This window comes from Vespa crabro, chromosome 1, assembly GCF_910589235.1.
Source record: "Vespa crabro chromosome 1, iyVesCrab1.2, whole genome shotgun sequence".
In the NCBI taxonomy this organism is placed as follows: domain Eukaryota; kingdom Metazoa; phylum Arthropoda; class Insecta; order Hymenoptera; family Vespidae; genus Vespa; species Vespa crabro.
In genome coordinates, this window is record NC_060955.1 from 23,377,906 (window position 1) to 23,394,671 (window position 16,766).

Sequence of the window (16,766 nt, forward strand, 5' to 3'; positions counted from 1 at the left end):
GTGTGAATTAAACTTACATTATTTTTATTGACAGATTATAAACTTTCTTCCTCATGTATATAACATAGAATGATATTTATTAAATATTTTTATTTGAAATACGACATTATTTTTTTAATATATTTTATACAGACATTTATAAAAAATAATTTATAGTTTCAGACAGAAATTACAACTAATTACGACTACTTAATTATTTATATTTAAGGGAAACATTATTTATTTAATGATACTTATAAAGTTAATACTTTACATCAGATAAATGTTCATTACTTGTCGAAAAAACCAAAACTATATTGTTCGATGGGTTAATAAAAAACAAAAACAAAAAATGTAAAAATCTCAAAATATATAATGATTAAAATTAAACAATATTATGAATACCAATAATAATGGGGATTTTCTTTTGTCAAAAAATTTCACCAATGACAAGATATCTTTTACCGAAAATTCTTAAACGCGATTGGTGCATATATTTTCACATGTAAAATTATATCAGAATACGTGAAAGAATGAATATTTGATTGAATTATTTTTATTAATAATTATTTCTTTTTCCCTCCTCCCCTTTTTTTCCAATAGTTATTTAAATGTCATATGGCAATATCGAGGATGTATTACAAAAGTGTTATATGAAAGTTTATCAAAAGATGACTCAAATTACTTTATAGATCGATTCAAGTGGATATTACAAGAAAATAAAAATAATTACGAATGATAACGTTTTAGAATAGAATTTATCTTATCTATTCTTTCATAGAAAAGATATACCATATTTTTATTTCGCATTGTGACAAAAGAAAAAAATAAACAATATAAGTCGAACGTTTAAATTGTCAAGGTTAATAATGATAGATTACTAAGCAAAATCCGTAGAGTAAGCTTTCTGATTGGTCAGTTGTTTAGCCGTCAAATGATACACGCCTTTTATACATACGACGGTTATCTTTATGTCGTTGAAGTGTGGAAGCGTCAAAAATTGAACGAATTCAATATATACGTATTTGTGTATTCATTGTTGTTCATTGTCTTGACGGCTCTGACGAATAAAGTGTAAAACGAATTCATTTGTTTGAAAAAAAAAATTTGATAGCTCTATTGTTGGAGAAAATGTGTTCTAAAGAAGATCATATTAATGATGAAAATGTGGAAAATGATGTTTACGATGCATTCGGATGCCCAAGGTATCATTGATTATACTTTCTCTTTTTCTTTGTTTTTTTTCTTTTTTTCTTTTTTTTTTTTTTTTTTATTTATTTATTTTTCTTTTTGTTTTCATTAAGTCTTCTTTTTTATATTCAAATATAAAAAATAAAAAGTAAAATTTATTTTATACAAAAGTATAGATTTGATAGATATGTTGAAACATTAAAACTAAATCTTTTACTTTTATAGTAAAATCAAATAATTGTTTCATTAAGTTTTTATCCTAACAGAAAGAACAATGCTCAGGTTGCTCGACCCCTTCAAATATCACCTACTGAACGATATGCTTCACATTATAAAATGGATCATCCTAAACGCGGCATAGCAATTATATTTAATCATGAACTTTTTTCTATCAGTCACTTGAAAATAAGAAACGGAACAAATACGGATTGCGAAAATCTCAAGGAAACATTAGAATCACTTGGATTTACAGTTCAAGTTCATGAAAATTATACTTCTAAACAATTAGGAATTGTTTTGCAAGAAGGTATTAAGAGAAAGTATAAAATAAAAATTGAATAAAAATTAAATATAAAAATACAATATATAATATTTAATCAATAACAATATATTTTTATAGTTGCCGATTTAGATCATTCTACTCATGACTGTTTAATAGTTTCTGTATTAAGCCATGGAGAATTAGGGATGCTTTATGCATATGATACTTCTTACAAAGCTGATAATGTTTGGTCTTACTTCACATCAGATAAATGTCCAACTCTTGCTGGAAAACCAAAACTGTTTTTCATACAAGCCTGTCAAGGTGATAAATTAGATTCTGGTTTTAGTTTAAAAGAACGTACAGAAACAGATACTGCACATTCTAGTACATTTCGTATACCAACTCATGCGGACTTTCTTATCGCATATTCAACTATACCAGGTAAAAGTTATGATTTTAATCATTTATTTTAAATATCACAAATAAGAAAGATCTTTTTAACTTGGTTATTTTTTTTATTAATTTATTATTAATTTATTTTAAATAATTTCTATACAAACACACATATATACATATATATATATATGTATAGGTTATTATTCATGGAGAAATACGACACGTGGATCATGGTTTATACAAGCATTATGCATGGAATTAAAAGAATTTGGAATGCGATATGATTTGTTAACTCTACTTACTTTTGTCTGTCAACGAGTTGCAATAGATTATGAATCTAATACTCCTGATAATATTACCATGCATCAACAAAAACAAATTCCATGCATAACTTCAATGCTAACTCGTCTAGTAAAATTCACAGCTCCTGCCAATGGTGTTTAGTTTAATGTTATAAGATTCACATTACGTACCTATATAAGTAATACATTTTATCTTATTGTAACACATATATTTCGTATATATGTTCTTTATATTTAGATAACGTGTATTACTATTTTTCTATGTGCATTACTGCCATTACTTGCTGCATTTATATTACAAATTTAGACGAATTATGATATACACATATATGATATACTAGATATAAGGAGAAGTACAAATTTCTCTGCTTTTACACATTAATGAAAGTATAACTCAAATCTTTAATTTTTTTTCTTTCTTTCTTCCTGTTTTCTTTCTTTTTTTTTTTTTTTTTTTTTTTCTTTTACATTTTGTATACTTGCAGGCATCACGATTATCTTCAAAAAAATGTTTTTCATTTGTGAGGTATTGCCATAAAGTATATCTATGTAATAGTCTGATTACCATTTAGTTTTAATATATATTTATTAAGTTTTATTGCAATAATCTTACCAGATTATTTATACTATTTTTACATTTGCAATATATATTTGTACACATTACATAAATTGATAAATATTTACAACAAAAAGTGCATTTATGATAAAAAAAAAGAAAAAAAAAATAAAAAAAAAATAAAAAAAAATAAAAAAAATAAATTCGATTGTTTACCATTATACGAATTGTGATAGAACATGTGTTAACCATATAAATCTATTATTATAACAATTTTATGAAAATAACTTTACCAAACACAAATAAATATATTTTATAAGATAGCATCATCATCACACACACACACACACATACTGTGATTTTTTTAATAATTCAGTGTACTTATATTCGATACACTTGTCGTACCTTTATAAAATTTGTATAACTTTGTAATATTCAATAAAAATGTAAAATGAAAAAAGTTCTTTTTTTTTTGCTGCAATATATTAAATTTTTTTTTCTTTTCTTTTTTTTAAATATAAAAATTACCTTCTATATGGCATGATTTAAATAATACTTCTATCTCGTTATTTCATCTACTTGTACATATTGGCCCCACAAAAATATATAATTAACATAATTTTTATATCATTATTGAAATACTTGTCCAGGAATATTTATTATTGATATTGTATTATGTAATGTAGAACATGCTGGTGCTGTATTTGGACGGTGACATCTGTTATTTTTTTCATCATTACGATAAAAATCAAAACTTGGTAAATCTATTACAGTAATAGTTTGAGTACTTTTTTGTGCTACGGGGGTTATGACATTAGAACTATCATGCAAAGATAGATCTTCATTTATATTAAATGTACTTTCAGATGAAAGTGGTGCAGTCTTATTTGACATGAAGAATTTCTTAAATGATCGTCCATTAATAATACCTGCCAAAATGTTTATCATATAAATTCATATTATAATAAAAATTTAATATTGTAATGTAATGTAATTCAAAGATCCTAGTCCTTACCATTAACTAAATGATTTTCTGTATTATTTCCTTCCTAACAATAAGAAAAACAGATATCAATAATGATGGAATAAAAAAATTATTACATTTGTAAAGAAATATTATTAGATTTACCTTTTTAGATAAAAGTTCTGCTATTGGTTTAAAAGGATTAGAGTGTACTGATAATCTAGGTGGTGAATATTTGCAATCCTTTGTTATTCTTTGATTTTTTAATTCTTCATTCATGATGTTTTGAGATTGTTTAACTCTATTATTTAATACAATATAATTTCTTAATATTGTATCTAGTAACCATCTGAGCAAAAATGAATATATGTTAAGTACAAAAAATTATTTCAATTTGATAAAAGACATTTATGGAAAAAATTATCATTACTTGTATCCATTTGTAATGCCTAAAGTATTATTTTTCACATGTTCTTTTTCAGAGAAACAGGAACAAGTTTCAACTCTTGTAGGACATCGTGTAGTATTTACAACATGTTCAACATTTAAATTGTCTACAACATCTAATTCATCAATTGCTCCATTTAAATCTTGTTTGTTGGCAAGCCTACATGTGTGTACATATCAAATAAAAATAATATTTATTAAAAATAAATAATAATTGACATATTGCTAGTATTTTGCTAGACTATTGCCAAAAATAATAATTTGATGATGATTATAAACATGTGCATACATTGAATCCAACATATGCAGAAATAACATATAATGAGTTATTTTTCTTACAATAATAACGGCTTTCCTGAAATACTTTCATGAGCAACTAATTCACCAAATACAACTTTATTTTCTGCAAGACGAGAAATATCACTAGCATCCACCACATATATAAGACCATGTATCTAAAATACAAATGTATAATAAGTATGCTTTTTCTTTATAATAGAGATAACTTAAAAAATATATATATATATATTTTTTTTTTTATATACTAAGTATATGTATATATATATATATATATATATATATATTCTAAAGTAATCCAATTCGAACTCACATCATTATAATATTTTGGCCATAATGATCTAATTTGTATGCTACCACCAAGATCATATATTTTTATAGCATACGATTTATATTTTAAGCATACAATTCGGAATCCCATTGTTGGCAGTACATGCTTATCAGGGTCTAAAAGTTCAATAAACTTTGTAATATACATAATATACAATACTTTATTTATATAACAAAAATAAAGATTTTTTTTCATTTTTTTTCTCTATTTTTGTTTACTATATACCTCATGAATTTTTGTGCAAGGATATATATATATATATATATAAATAAAAACTTTTAATGTAACAAAAAAAATTCTGAATAGTAACAAGGAGCATATGCTCTTTTCTTTTTTTTACATACCACCACGTATATGATTTAAAATTAAAGTCTTTCCTGCATTGTCTAGACCAACAATTAGAAGAGTTATATTTCTGAAATAAAAAGGATATTTTTTTTTTTTTGTAAAGAAATTTTTTTTTCTATTCACATCAAATTATTGTTGATATTGTTGAAAGTTAAAATGCTTTACTTTTCTGAATGATGTTTCTTTCGTAATTTTTTCATCATACTTCGTAGACAATTCCCCATTATAATGAATTATAATTAAGTTAAATCTTAAATTATATTTTATATTATTAATTTAATTTTTCAATTTATCGTATAATACTGTATGATATTTATATTTTACATTAAACATATTAATACATATGTAATTCATATTTGATTATAATTTTATTTTAAATACTTTTTATGAAATTATTTTGAACATAGAATTCCCAAGTGTTACAATGTAAAATACTATTCACCGAAAGAAAATTCAATTTGATTCAATTATTGTTTGACATAAGTTCGACTAAGTTAGCATAAACAAACATATAGCAAAACATGAACTTACTAACTGAGAGAAGAATTAGAACCTGCTATGAAAGGAGGTATACCGGAATTTATTTCATTTGAATATTACATGCATAAATAGTAAGATGCTAAAAACGAAATTTTCAAAGGGAAAAAAAATGTATATACATATATAATTATTTGATATAAAATAAATAAATGCTACAAATTCACACGATTTAAATATATTGCTATGTTTTATTATCTAATCGAAAATTTATAGGGATCAAATGTATGTATAAATTTTGGACGTACAAACAGCCAGATTTGATTATGCTGGAGATGCATAAAGATGGCGTAACGTTAGCATGCGTTCGATATATCCAGCAATATGGCGCTCGATTTGAAATCTGGCTACGTAAAAAAAAAAAAAAAAAAAAAAAAAAAAAATTGTATTTCATAAATTTCACCAATTCTCAATCTTCTCATCGTTCGGATGCTTTTCTTAATCACATTTTTATATCGAGGATCGAGTTCATTCAACGAAAAAGATATTTATTTTATCTTCCTAATTATAGAACTAACAATCTTAATTCTGTAATTAAGCACGCGATATTTGAAAATTCGTATGATACCTGCAATTGATACGAAAAATTCACGATTAAAGTCGTGATATATATATATATATACATATATATATATATATATATTCTTAATGAGTGATAATATATTAATTGACTACTTATAATTTATTACTCTATTCCTAAGAGCAATATAAACAAAAGAAATCATTATTGCTAATGGTACCATCTGTTACTTTCAGATTAGATTTTACTCACTGTTAATATTCAACCTTATAATGTAAGTTTCAGTCTTCAAGTTAAATTGATATATATATATATATAATATCCTTTTCTATTATTAATAATATTAATATAAAAATGCTTTTATATGACAGTTTAAATTTTACCATTTTTTTCTTGGATATACAATGGAGTCAACACTTAGGAGAACAATTTGGACCAACAAATACCAACATCGAGGTACATTCGTGTGTTCAAGTTATATATTAATCTATCTGTTATTGTGAGATGACATAAAGGATTATGGATTCATAGTGGGAAGGGGTAAACACTACGAAGCATCATTTTCCATCAAAAATTTGGATAGTAAAACCAACTTGGGAAGCAACTCTTAAAATTCTCAGCATTTTGCCCATCATTCTTATGGGTATACTGGCTAATGGTGGATTGATCTACATAATAACCCGTGCTAAATCTTTGCACACTACTACAAATCTTCTCATCGTTAACATGGCAATTGCAGATATATGTATCTGCATTTTATGCCCTTGGATGTTTCTCTGTATCGATTTGTATCAAAATTATATACTTGGATCAATTGGTTGTAGATTAGATGGATTTATAGTGCATGCTTTGACATTAGTTGCTGTATTTAATTTGAGTGTAGTTAGTTATGATCGTTTATCTGCTATTGTATTAAATTGCTCTAGTAGATTAACAAAAAGGTTATTATTTTTAATTATATATACATATATATATATATATACATATATATATATATACATATATATACATATATATACATATATATATATATATTGTTACATATAGATCTACACATTTGCTGCTTTATGCTATATGGATTTTGGGTATAATAGTTGCAACACCATTATGTATCTTTCGAAGCTATTACGAAAGGCAATGGAGTGATTATTTGGAAACATATTGTACCGAGGATACTGTAGTGTTATATCCATATTGGCATGTTTTTGCAGGTTTAAGCGTATGGGCACCATTAACTATAATGGCAATATGTTATTCTGCTATTCTCATTAAGGTACTTTTTCTATTACGTTTCTAGCTGTACTATAAGTATGATTATATTTTTTGTTTTAATTTTAAAGCTAGACAGATTTGAATCGCAAGCATTGAGAAGTAAATATCCAATCACAGTACGTTACAAAGGAAAAGTGGCTCGTGCTCTAGGTATTATTGTCTTGGCATTTATCTTTTGTCGTGTACCATTCACAATATTAATCATTCAAAGAGCACGTCTTTTACAACAACCTTCTAAACCGGGACAAGCAGAATCTATGTATTTTCTTTGGTAAGTAGATTATATATAAATTTTAATTATATATCTGGATGATAATAATAAAGAGTAATAATATAATAAAATAAAAAATCAATAAATCCTTTTATAGGTATATAAGCAGATATCTTGTTCTTGTTAATGCTGCAATAAATCCTCTATTATATGGTTGCAGTAGTAGTTCTTTAAAAAAAGAATTAGCACTATGTCCTGCAACGTCTTGGCTTATTTATAAACGGAAAAAGAAAATACAAGAATCACGTAGTAATCAACAATTTAATTCAGAACAATTTAATTGTCTGAAACCTCGATCGCCTTGTATTCGATTAAATTATTATCAAAGAAGTAGAATACCAAATATTTCCTCAAGAATTTCTCCAATAAATTTGGATTTAAGTCCAAATTAAGATACTCTTATCATTATCTTATGTTAATAATATATCATTAGTCGATTGATCGTTAAGCATTCATATTATTTTTCATTTATAATATGATAATTCATCTATTAAAATGTTTAATAAAATAATTAAAAATAGGCAGTTCATATGGTATCCATAATTCCATTTCTAAATCAATAAAATGCATAAGTGGAACAAATGTAAAATGCATTATTTAATCGGTACATTCCTAAGAGAGTCAGCAATCGTTTTTCCACCATCCGACGTAAGCAACAAATTTCCATTCCAAGATGCTTCTCCACTCTCATTTACTATAAGATCAACCTATCAAAAATAAATATTTCATAAATATCTCATATTTCAGTATATTTATAATTTTATCTTTTTAATGAAGTTAAAAAGTTACAAAAAAATACCTGCAACTTTTCCCAAACTTTTTTCTTTGGATTTAAAACTTCATCCGGCGTTCCACTTTCATAGCCCTCTACGAAAATTCTATCACCAGGATTACTATTTTCTGGTGGTCTCAAAGGTTCAACTTGCCTTGTTGGTTCGTCTCTGTATAGATCATTAATAATGATAAGAAAAAAAAAAAAAAAATAAAAAAGAATTCTTCCAAGAAATATAAAATATGAAAGTAATCTTACACGGATGCGCAAAGAACCATTCCATGCGATTGTATACCCCTAAGATTAGCCGCTTTAAGATTTGCAAGTACGAGTACCAATCTGTCTTGCATTTCCTCTATAGGAACATAATTTACAAGCCCACTAACTATAGTTCTAGGACCATTATTTTCACCTAAATCTATTTTCTCCACGTATAATGAATCCGCATCGGGATGTTTTTTCACATCAACGATCTTTCCAACTCTAATATCCAATCTCGATGGTACTATTTCATCGACCACTTCTATATAGACAAATAATTACAAAATTTATCAAATTGAAACATATTTAAAAGTCAATAAGATCTCCTTTAATTGATATAACTAATTTACTTTGTTTTTGTGGTGGAGGATATGCTTTACTGGCAAGAGATTTTAATTTAGAATTTCCATCAAATTCTTTTCTAATTGGATCTAAAAGTTTATTTATATATACTTCGGCTGCACTTTTAAGATCCCCAGGATGTATTTCTTCCTTTGCAAATGCAGTTTCTAATTCCTCATACGTAGAGAAAGATATATCTCCACCTATAAACGTTTGATAACTTTAATCCTATATGTTTGTTAAAAGATAAAATAACGTTTTAACAAACGTTTAGATATTGTACATACCAAACTCTTCGCTTCTTGGTACATTATAAGATTCTCCTTTTTTTAATAAAGAAAATATTACATGCTTAGAGAATGAAAGTATTCCATTATCATTGATATTACCAGGTTCGCAAAATGCTTTTTTCAATTTTTTTTTAACCGTAGAAACTCCATCTAGGAGATCAATTTTTGAGTCTTCCTCGGATGAAGACATTTTAGCACCAGCTAATCCAGGTACTAAAAATGAATTTCAAGATATACTTTCTTGCAAATATTAAGAGTTTACTTATATTTATAAATAGAAGATATGTAATTCATTAAATACTGACTCATAGGATTCATTAAATGAATACGTTTTTCGTATCCAAGCATTGGCAAATATTTTTCAGAGAAAGTAAAAATCTTTCTTTGATCTATTCCACCGAATTGTGCATCGACATGAAGATACTCCTCGTCGAGTGCTTGTAATCCTGGATACAGTAAACCAGAAAGTAATGGATTTGCAATTTGTTTAACAACTTCTGCACCTGCCTTTTTAGCATCGTGTTCGGTTATGATAGAACTTAATCGGTACATATCCAATGTATATTCCCTTAAAAAATATTTTTATAAAAATATCCTTACAAAATGAAATCTCATACATATTTTGTATCATTTTTTGACACTAACTTTGATAATTGATAATCCGTTCCCTTAATAAATTTAAGTTTATCCAAAGGTACGTCAATAGATTTAAGCATGGCTTTGATAATAACTTCATAATATTCAGTTCTTAATGCTAAAAGTTCCCAAGGTGCTTTCATATTGTCCAAATATGCATGTAAGTCGGCAAATAAAATTGTAACTTCAGCTCCGGCATTTAAAAAATCAGCTATCTTTAACATTGGGGTAAAATATCCGATATGAGGTTTACCAGTCGTAGCAGTACCCCAATATATTTTTACATCGCGCTGTTTCAAAATACTTTTTAATTTTTCATCGCCAAGCCATTCACCTAAATTTCTCGTAATGAGATTATATTTTTCGTTCCAGGTTAGTTCATCCATTTTGATTTTATTTTGCCTAGAACAAAGAGCATGTAAAAAATTTCTTTGATAAATTGATAAATTTTAACTATATTTTTATAAAATATCTATAGATTTGATAAGTAAAAAATGTGAAATTATTGCATCATCTAATTATTATCCTTATAATATTATTCATCATAGATATTTTTACATTATATATAATTTTTATAAATGAATTAATAAAAATCAAGATATATTAAAGACATATTGAAAAAGAAAACCACGTGTGACAAGGAATAGCACGTGTAGTTATCTTCTTGTCAAATATATTAGATCTAAACCTATAATTAAAGTTACAATATTAAGAATATAGATCGAATAAAAAGATACTCGTAATTTTTACAAATTGATCAATACTGATCCAATTTATAAATCTTTCCATTGTTACCTGTCAGAATGATATTAACTTCCCATAAGATGTAACCGAAGAAACCAATAGAACAGATGTGTGCAAAGTTGTGGAACAGATTGCGCATTATCCCCACTCTTTTTCATTCTCCTAGTCTTACACTTCCTATACGACGAGCTACTGTTCAGCATTTGTCGCTGCGATTGCAATTGTCATAACCAAAAGATATCACTATGTTTCGTCTCGAATGAAAGATTTCTACGTAATATTGTACTTACGTATGAAGAAAAAAAATTAAAAATATTTATTAAAGAATAAAGATACTCGCAAGTTGGAAGGGAGGGGATAAAAATAATTTTACGAATGAAAAATTTGCATTTTACGAAAAAGATGAATATGAATTCAAAGTCATCTGGCGGCAAATTATGTAAACATGCGTAATCATAATTTGAATGCGCGTTTGAACAAAAAAAAAAGTAAAAGAAAAAAAAAAAGAAATAAAACAATTAGTTTATTAAAATTACCGATCGATAAGTAGACTTTTCTATACAATTCTTTTTTTGTTTTTATCTGCAGACGATAATACAGTATTCTAATGAATTTTAAATGTATAAATCGGTGTTGCGAAAAAGAGGAATCGTTTGAATAGACAAAGAAAAAATATTGACAGGATACGAGGATTTCGAGATAAATCAAAGAACGATTCGTTTAAAAGCGAGTGTCCTAGATTCATAGGCTATATCGTAATATCTCCACCTTCCTTCGACACTTGACGGTACCGAAAGGAAAGGAAGCCGCCGATGTTTCCCATTTGGTTTGCTTTAGAAGAAGACATCGTAGCGCGTATCCACACAGCCACTTTCATTGTTCTTTTATCTGCCTTAGCTTCAAGAAGTCATATAAGTTGATTCTAACTATCACTGACTTTATTTTTTTTTACCGACTGTTACTCGTACATCTCGGATTTAATATTTGCATTACCAAAGGAGGACAAGAGAAAGAAGAAGAAGAAGAAACACTTTTATTGCTGATTTTTAAGGAGAAAGTTAATCTGGAAAATTCGATAGAGTAAGTATACTATTTTGTTCTGTACATTATATAAATGTATATATGCATATAAGTAAAATTTGATTAAAAAAAAAAAAAAAAAAAAAAGTGTTAAGTCAATTTTTGAAAATATCATAATAATTATGTTTTATATTTTAACATGGGATAACGATAAATGTTAAGAATGAAATCAAATAATTTTTAATTGAAAAATTTCTTTAATTTCGTAAATTTCGTCGTACAATTATCGAATCGCAATAATATCGATAACAATTAACAATGAGACTTTAGTAAGACTGTCGTAAGATCTTTCAAGTTTTCGTATTCTTAGGAAACAGATAAGTAAGTACTTACATATTCATGAATGGGATGTATAGGTTATCTCTCTGTACCGATCGAATGTAATCTTGATTTCTAAATGGCGCCAATACGAAGTATCGACCGAGAATAACCGAGGAATGCCGAACGTATTTAAATTAAAATCACGTGATCGATTTCGATTATTTTCAAATAATACCGAAGACCGAAGAAAATGATTGTAAGAAAATTCGTGGGCGTTCCAAATGAAAAGACAAAAGTCTCTCGAAATCGTTTCCTAGTTTCACCGACTCTCGCTGAAATAGACGGAAGGAAGACGTATTCATGCTCTGTTTAAGAAGTACGAGTTCACCGAGTTTCTACACAGGATATAATATATATATATATATATGTATGGTTGTATATATATATATATATATATATATTTGTGGAGATATTTGAGAAGATTTTGAAAATATTTTTTTGTCCCTGTATGATTAAACATTTTATCTTTCTCATAAATATTTATTTATTTAATTTATTTTGACTTGAAAATCTTTTTATAACATTTAATTGATTTATTGATGTTTATCTCAGAAAAAAAAAAAATCTTTTTATCCGTTGAATTAAAAACAAAAAATGTTATCTTTTTTAAATTAATTCATTAGGTTATGCCATCGTACAAAATCAAATCCTGGACATTGTCGTTGATGTTAATCTTCATTACGTTCGATTGGACGAGTTCAGAGGGTGGTACAACAATTGGAAATAGAGATGGTTGTGGTGAAAGATTGGAACGTGCTTTGGATGCACTTCAAAGAGATTCGAATAGAAGAAGGAATAGATTAGAAGAGGGAGAGGGTCGAGAACCAAATTATCAAGAAGAATTACGTTCGGCGCCATTAGCAATGACAATTTCACGAATCGTAGTTAAGGTATATTATTTTCAACATTTTTGTATATTAATAAAAATTAATGTGAAAATTATAATTAATATAAGAAAATAATAATAAATTATTAATATACATATATATATATATAATTATTATATAATATATATATAATAAATACATATAATAAATATAATAATAATAATAATAATAATAATGATGATGATGATGATGATGATGATGATGATAATAATAAACAGTTATGCGTTAGTTTCCACAGAGTGGAAGAAGTCGAGGAAGTTCATGGGCAAGAGTCGAAAAATGTTTTTTCGAACCTTCGAGTAATTCATTAAAAACTAGAGTAACATTCAATGATTTATCAGTATCAGGAACAGTATCGTTGTTGATGAGAGAAGAACGACGATCTCATATACCTTTGGAATCATGTAGAATGACTCTACGATTGAGACAAGCTGGTATAGATATTTTCACTGGTACAATTGCCAGAGCTCGTGGACAAATGCGTATACGTACAGAATCGAGCTTTTTAGAGCCAAGATTTGCTTCGCTCTACGCCTATGGATGTCATCCAAATCGTCATGACAAACAGCTTAAAAGACAGGACAAATGGCCACCTTATTATCCTCCTCGTGACGAAGTAATTAAGTACAATAAATAAATCATAATAATAGTAGTAATTAAATAAATAATAGTCTTAATTGAAATTAAATGTACTCTGGTACAGGACGGACCAAAAGTTTCAAAATGATTTTTAAAATCAATTAACTAATTTCTGATTGATTTTGTCTTTTTTTTCAAATTTTAGAACTAACAACTTCACTTAAATAAGTCACATGAAAAAAAGTAATTGATTTTCAAAATGATTCTAAATATTTTTGGCCCATCTTGTCTGTACATATATATATATATATATATATATATATATCATACATACATATATCAATTATTAATATAATTTTTTTTTGGTTATATTTATTTTGTAGCTTTCTGTATTATCAGCTGAACCGCGTCGTTTATTCACCGTCTCCGAGGATGTAGATCTATCAATAGCAAATGAAAGTCGAGTTGCACGTACTTCAGGTGGACAAATAAGAAACTTGAGTAACTGGAGAAATAATCTTTGGATCACTAAATCAGCTGTACGTCGAAGAAGAGGAATTACAAAACGTAATACGAACGATATAACAACGATTGTAACTAAAAAAGATAATAAAGATCATACTGAGGATCGTCAAGGATCTAATGGTACATCAACGGAGATCGAAATAACACCGGGTGATTTTGTAACTGCATTGGTCAATAGTAAAAAACTTTTAGAGGCGAAAGAATCGATGAATGAATCAACGACGACAACCACGACCATTGATCTTCTTGATCATTCTGTTAATTTATTAAAAAACGAAACTATTGACGATTGCCACGAAGAAAAATCAAATTTCAAAAGGGAATACACCTTTAATGAACCACCAAGAGTAGAATCTAGGGAAACTCTTTTATTGGATGAAAATATTTATGATGCTTTTATGGTTGGTCTTAATGACGACGAGGACAACGTTGACAATAATGACGACGATAATGGTAATAATCGAAGTTGGCAATCAAAGGAATATATTGCCAGAGAAATGGAAGATATTTTTCTTCGTGGTGCCAGTAGAACATTGACCAGTTATATTGAACGACAATTACATCCTGCTATCAAGGAAGCTCTTATGATTTCTATGGGATATACCATTAGTTATGGATAGATCGTAGATATGTAGATAGATACTAACTACATCGAATCGGTGTAATTACAATTAGTTATTTATTAGCAATAAATATATTATTGTTTGTCTCTTCGAAGCTCTGATATTTTTTTCTTTTTGCAACTTTTTTTTCTTTTTTTTTTTTCTTTCTTTCTTTTTTTTTCTTTTTTTTTTTTTTTTTACCTACAACATAGAATAAGTATTTTAAAAGAAGTATCATAATTATTAATTAACAAATGAATATTTTACAATTATTATTCTTTTTTTTTCTTCTTTTGTTTTTGTTTTTATTTTATGGAATAGTATACGTATTCTGAACATTTCCTTTATATAAAAAATTAATTTGAAAGAAAAATATAATTTAAAAAAAGAAAAAAAAAAATAAATAAATAATACGAATATATTATATTCGCACGTAACACTTTATAAGCACTACCCTGTATAGTAAATAAACATATAACGTGCGCATGCGAACGAGCTTTACTTATTTCAACCATAACTATCGCAACGAAAAGCGCATGTCAAACAAATTCTATCTCTATCTAGATCTATCAATCTAATAAAGATTATATTAGAACGATGACACTCATTATTCCTTTCACATAGATATGTTTGAGATGAATCATAATAATAATAGTAGAAAAGTGTTACGACTAGTTACGGTCATCAACGATCTATTCTTTAGGTTCACAACGTAATTAAGAAACACCATTAACTGTGTTCTATACCGTTAAGACAGGAAAATAGAATTCATTGTTATAGAACGAGGACAAAAGTTTTGACAAAGAGAAATAGGAAGTACAATCTTTTCAGGTATGCATTTGTATAAATTATTATAATGATTAAGAAAATTAAAAAAAAAAAAAAAAGAAAAAAAAAGGATATTGTATCAAGTTGTGATCGATACAATCTTGATTTTTGAATAAATACATTTTTATGATTAAGAACATTTTACAAATTAAAAAAAAAAAAAAAAAAAACAAAAAAGAAAGAAAAAATATATAAAACTTAATCGTTACAATATCGATTTCTAGATATACAAATTTTTATAACAATTTTAAGATAATTAAAACGAGAAATTACATCAAATATGAGTAATACATCAACGAAAGAAAATTTGTCGAGATTACAAAAAATCAAAGAAATCTTTTGTTCGTCTAATCAAATTCGAAGAAAAAAATTGATTAAACGAAGTGCTCGTGCGAGCATCGATTCTCATCGTCGTAAGTTGATCAGGTAAAAAAAAAAAAAAAAAAAATAATTCAGAAAATCGAAGATTTAATTTTTTTTCTTCTTCTTTTTTTTATGTTTAGGACACGTTACTATTTCACCAGTGGCCATGAACACTTAGGAAAAGCTAGAAACGTCAATGCTGAACAATCACCATTTGAATTTCCCTCATGCTCTTATATGTTCGCGTATTTTCAATTTTGGAAAGCTCAAAAGCTCAAAGCTATTGAAGCCCGACATATATCAAGTTATAAAAAACGTGTCAGTATTCCGCAACCACGTAATGACATTCTTAGAAGATTACGAGTGAGTTATCAATAATATTATTTATATAGAATATCGTTTGGAATAATTTTTATTTGTCGATTTAATTATTATTATTATTATCATTATTATCATATTATCATGAGGTATATATAATTATTCATTTACTTAATTAAAAGTTAATGTATAGTTAATGTATTGTATGTGAAGAGGAAGGGGGAAGAGAGGGAGGGAGGGAAGGAGGGAGGGAGAAAGAGAATTGTAGTATCATAATTATGATTATAGTATTATATTATATATATATATTTATTTTATATTAT

The 16,766-nt window shown here is 26.9% G+C and overlaps 6 protein-coding genes across 12 annotated transcripts in view; 4 read left to right on the forward strand and 2 right to left on the reverse strand.

The window, feature by feature from the left end:
* The first annotated feature begins 925 nt into the window (after positions 1-925).
* Positions 926-2,758, forward strand: LOC124422439 (caspase-1-like). Of its 2 annotated transcripts, none has more exons than XM_046958859.1 (4): positions 926-1,184; positions 1,422-1,696; positions 1,790-2,095; positions 2,247-2,758. In XM_046958859.1, exons 1-4 carry the CDS (start codon positions 1,111-1,113, stop codon positions 2,492-2,494), a joined length of 903 nt encoding a protein of 300 aa, XP_046814815.1. In that variant the 5' UTR covers positions 926-1,110; the 3' UTR covers positions 2,495-2,758. The 2 variants fall into 2 exon arrangements, with proteins under 2 accessions (XP_046814815.1, XP_046814825.1); XM_046958869.1 differs by having other exon boundaries at positions 928-1,184; positions 1,437-1,696.
* Positions 2,759-2,900: 142 nt separating this feature from the next.
* LOC124422430 (ADP-ribosylation factor-like protein 13B) lies at positions 2,901-6,980 on the reverse strand. 2 transcript variants are annotated; one of them, XM_046958836.1, is made up of 8 exons: positions 5,461-6,175; positions 5,292-5,362; positions 4,930-5,063; positions 4,659-4,774; positions 4,303-4,479; positions 4,038-4,221; positions 3,924-3,957; positions 2,901-3,837 (listed from the first exon to the last, which is right to left on the reverse strand). In XM_046958836.1, the coding sequence occupies exons 1-8, from the start codon at positions 5,517-5,519 to the stop codon at positions 3,539-3,541; spliced, it is 1,074 nt and encodes a 357-aa protein (XP_046814792.1). In that variant the 5' UTR covers positions 5,520-6,175; the 3' UTR covers positions 2,901-3,538. The 2 variants fall into 2 exon arrangements, with proteins under 2 accessions (XP_046814792.1, XP_046814802.1); XM_046958846.1 differs by lacking the exons at positions 5,292-5,362; positions 5,461-6,175 and adding an exon at positions 6,736-6,980.
* Positions 6,099-8,296, forward strand: LOC124433137 (somatostatin receptor type 2-like). The gene is made up of 7 exons (XM_046982794.1): positions 6,099-6,183; positions 6,551-6,626; positions 6,724-6,808; positions 6,884-7,293; positions 7,400-7,625; positions 7,693-7,895; positions 7,993-8,296. Exons 1-7 carry the CDS (start codon positions 6,099-6,101, stop codon positions 8,285-8,287), a joined length of 1,380 nt encoding a protein of 459 aa, XP_046838750.1. The 3' UTR covers positions 8,288-8,296.
* A 128-nt stretch (positions 8,297-8,424) lies between these two features.
* Positions 8,425-16,766, reverse strand: part of LOC124422393 (tyrosine--tRNA ligase, cytoplasmic) — an 11,957-nt gene continuing 3,615 nt past the window's right edge. For 3 of the 4 annotated variants that reach the window (XM_046958799.1, XM_046958808.1, XM_046958791.1), the window contains 7 exons: positions 10,206-10,598; positions 9,866-10,128; positions 9,558-9,773; positions 9,279-9,473; positions 8,926-9,190; positions 8,695-8,836; positions 8,425-8,602 (listed from right to left, as the gene is read on the reverse strand). In XM_046958799.1, the coding sequence (XP_046814755.1) occupies positions 8,489-8,602; positions 8,695-8,836; positions 8,926-9,190; positions 9,279-9,473; positions 9,558-9,773; positions 9,866-10,128; positions 10,206-10,598 (1,588 nt within the window). In that variant the 3' untranslated portion in view covers positions 8,425-8,488. Of the gene's footprint in view, positions 8,603-8,694; positions 8,837-8,925; positions 9,191-9,278; positions 9,474-9,557; positions 9,774-9,865; positions 10,129-10,205; positions 10,599-10,991; positions 11,259-16,766 lie in introns of those variants that run through there. The other variant, XM_046958810.1, reaches the window with a different exon arrangement.
* LOC124422420 lies at positions 11,619-15,049 on the forward strand. 2 transcript variants are annotated; one of them, XM_046958815.1, is made up of 4 exons: positions 11,619-12,020; positions 12,965-13,231; positions 13,458-13,844; positions 14,191-15,049. In XM_046958815.1, exons 2-4 carry the CDS (start codon positions 12,968-12,970, stop codon positions 14,950-14,952), a joined length of 1,413 nt encoding a protein of 470 aa, XP_046814771.1. In that variant the 5' UTR covers positions 11,619-12,020; positions 12,965-12,967; the 3' UTR covers positions 14,953-15,049. The 2 variants fall into 2 exon arrangements, with proteins under 2 accessions (XP_046814771.1, XP_046814779.1); XM_046958823.1 differs by lacking the exon at positions 11,619-12,020 and adding an exon at positions 12,234-12,657.
* The window catches only part of LOC124422389, a 4,268-nt gene continuing 2,773 nt past the window's right edge, over positions 15,272-16,766 (forward strand). Inside the window, exons 1-3 of the mRNA XM_046958776.1 lie at positions 15,272-15,765; positions 15,987-16,188; positions 16,266-16,488. Of these exons, the coding sequence (XP_046814732.1) occupies positions 16,043-16,188; positions 16,266-16,488 (369 nt within the window). The 5' untranslated portion in view covers positions 15,272-15,765; positions 15,987-16,042. The remainder of the gene's footprint in view (positions 15,766-15,986; positions 16,189-16,265; positions 16,489-16,766) is intronic.

Coding starts and splice junctions, on each gene's coding strand:
- LOC124422420 (XM_046958815.1), top strand. CDS start 12,968: ATGCCATCGTACAAAATCAAATCCTGGACATTGTCGTTGATGTTAATC. Junction 13,232..13,457: donor TTTCACGAATCGTAGTTAAG/GTATATTATTTT, acceptor GTTATGCGTTAG/TTTCCACAGAGTGGAAGAAG. Junction 13,845..14,190: donor ATTATCCTCCTCGTGACGAA/GTAATTAAGTAC, acceptor TTTATTTTGTAG/CTTTCTGTATTATCAGCTGA.
- LOC124433137 (XM_046982794.1), top strand. CDS start 6,099: ATGCTGGAGATGCATAAAGATGGCGTAACGTTAGCATGCGTTCGATAT. Junction 6,184..6,550: donor TCGATTTGAAATCTGGCTAC/GTAAAAAAAAAA, acceptor TATAAACAAAAG/AAATCATTATTGCTAATGGT. Junction 7,626..7,692: donor ATTCTGCTATTCTCATTAAG/GTACTTTTTCTA, acceptor TTAATTTTAAAG/CTAGACAGATTTGAATCGCA.
- LOC124422430 (XM_046958836.1), bottom strand. CDS start 5,519: ATGGGGAATTGTCTACGAAGTATGATGAAAAAATTACGAAAGAAACAT. Junction 3,958..4,037: donor CAGAACTTTTATCTAAAAAG/GTAAATCTAATA, acceptor TCTTATTGTTAG/GAAGGAAATAATACAGAAAA. Junction 3,838..3,923: donor AGAAAATCATTTAGTTAATG/GTAAGGACTAGG, acceptor ACATTTTGGCAG/GTATTATTAATGGACGATCA.
- LOC124422439 (XM_046958859.1), top strand. CDS start 1,111: ATGTGTTCTAAAGAAGATCATATTAATGATGAAAATGTGGAAAATGAT. Junction 1,185..1,421: donor GATGCATTCGGATGCCCAAG/GTATCATTGATT, acceptor TGTTTCATTAAG/TTTTTATCCTAACAGAAAGA. Junction 1,697..1,789: donor AGGAATTGTTTTGCAAGAAG/GTATTAAGAGAA, acceptor ATATTTTTATAG/TTGCCGATTTAGATCATTCT.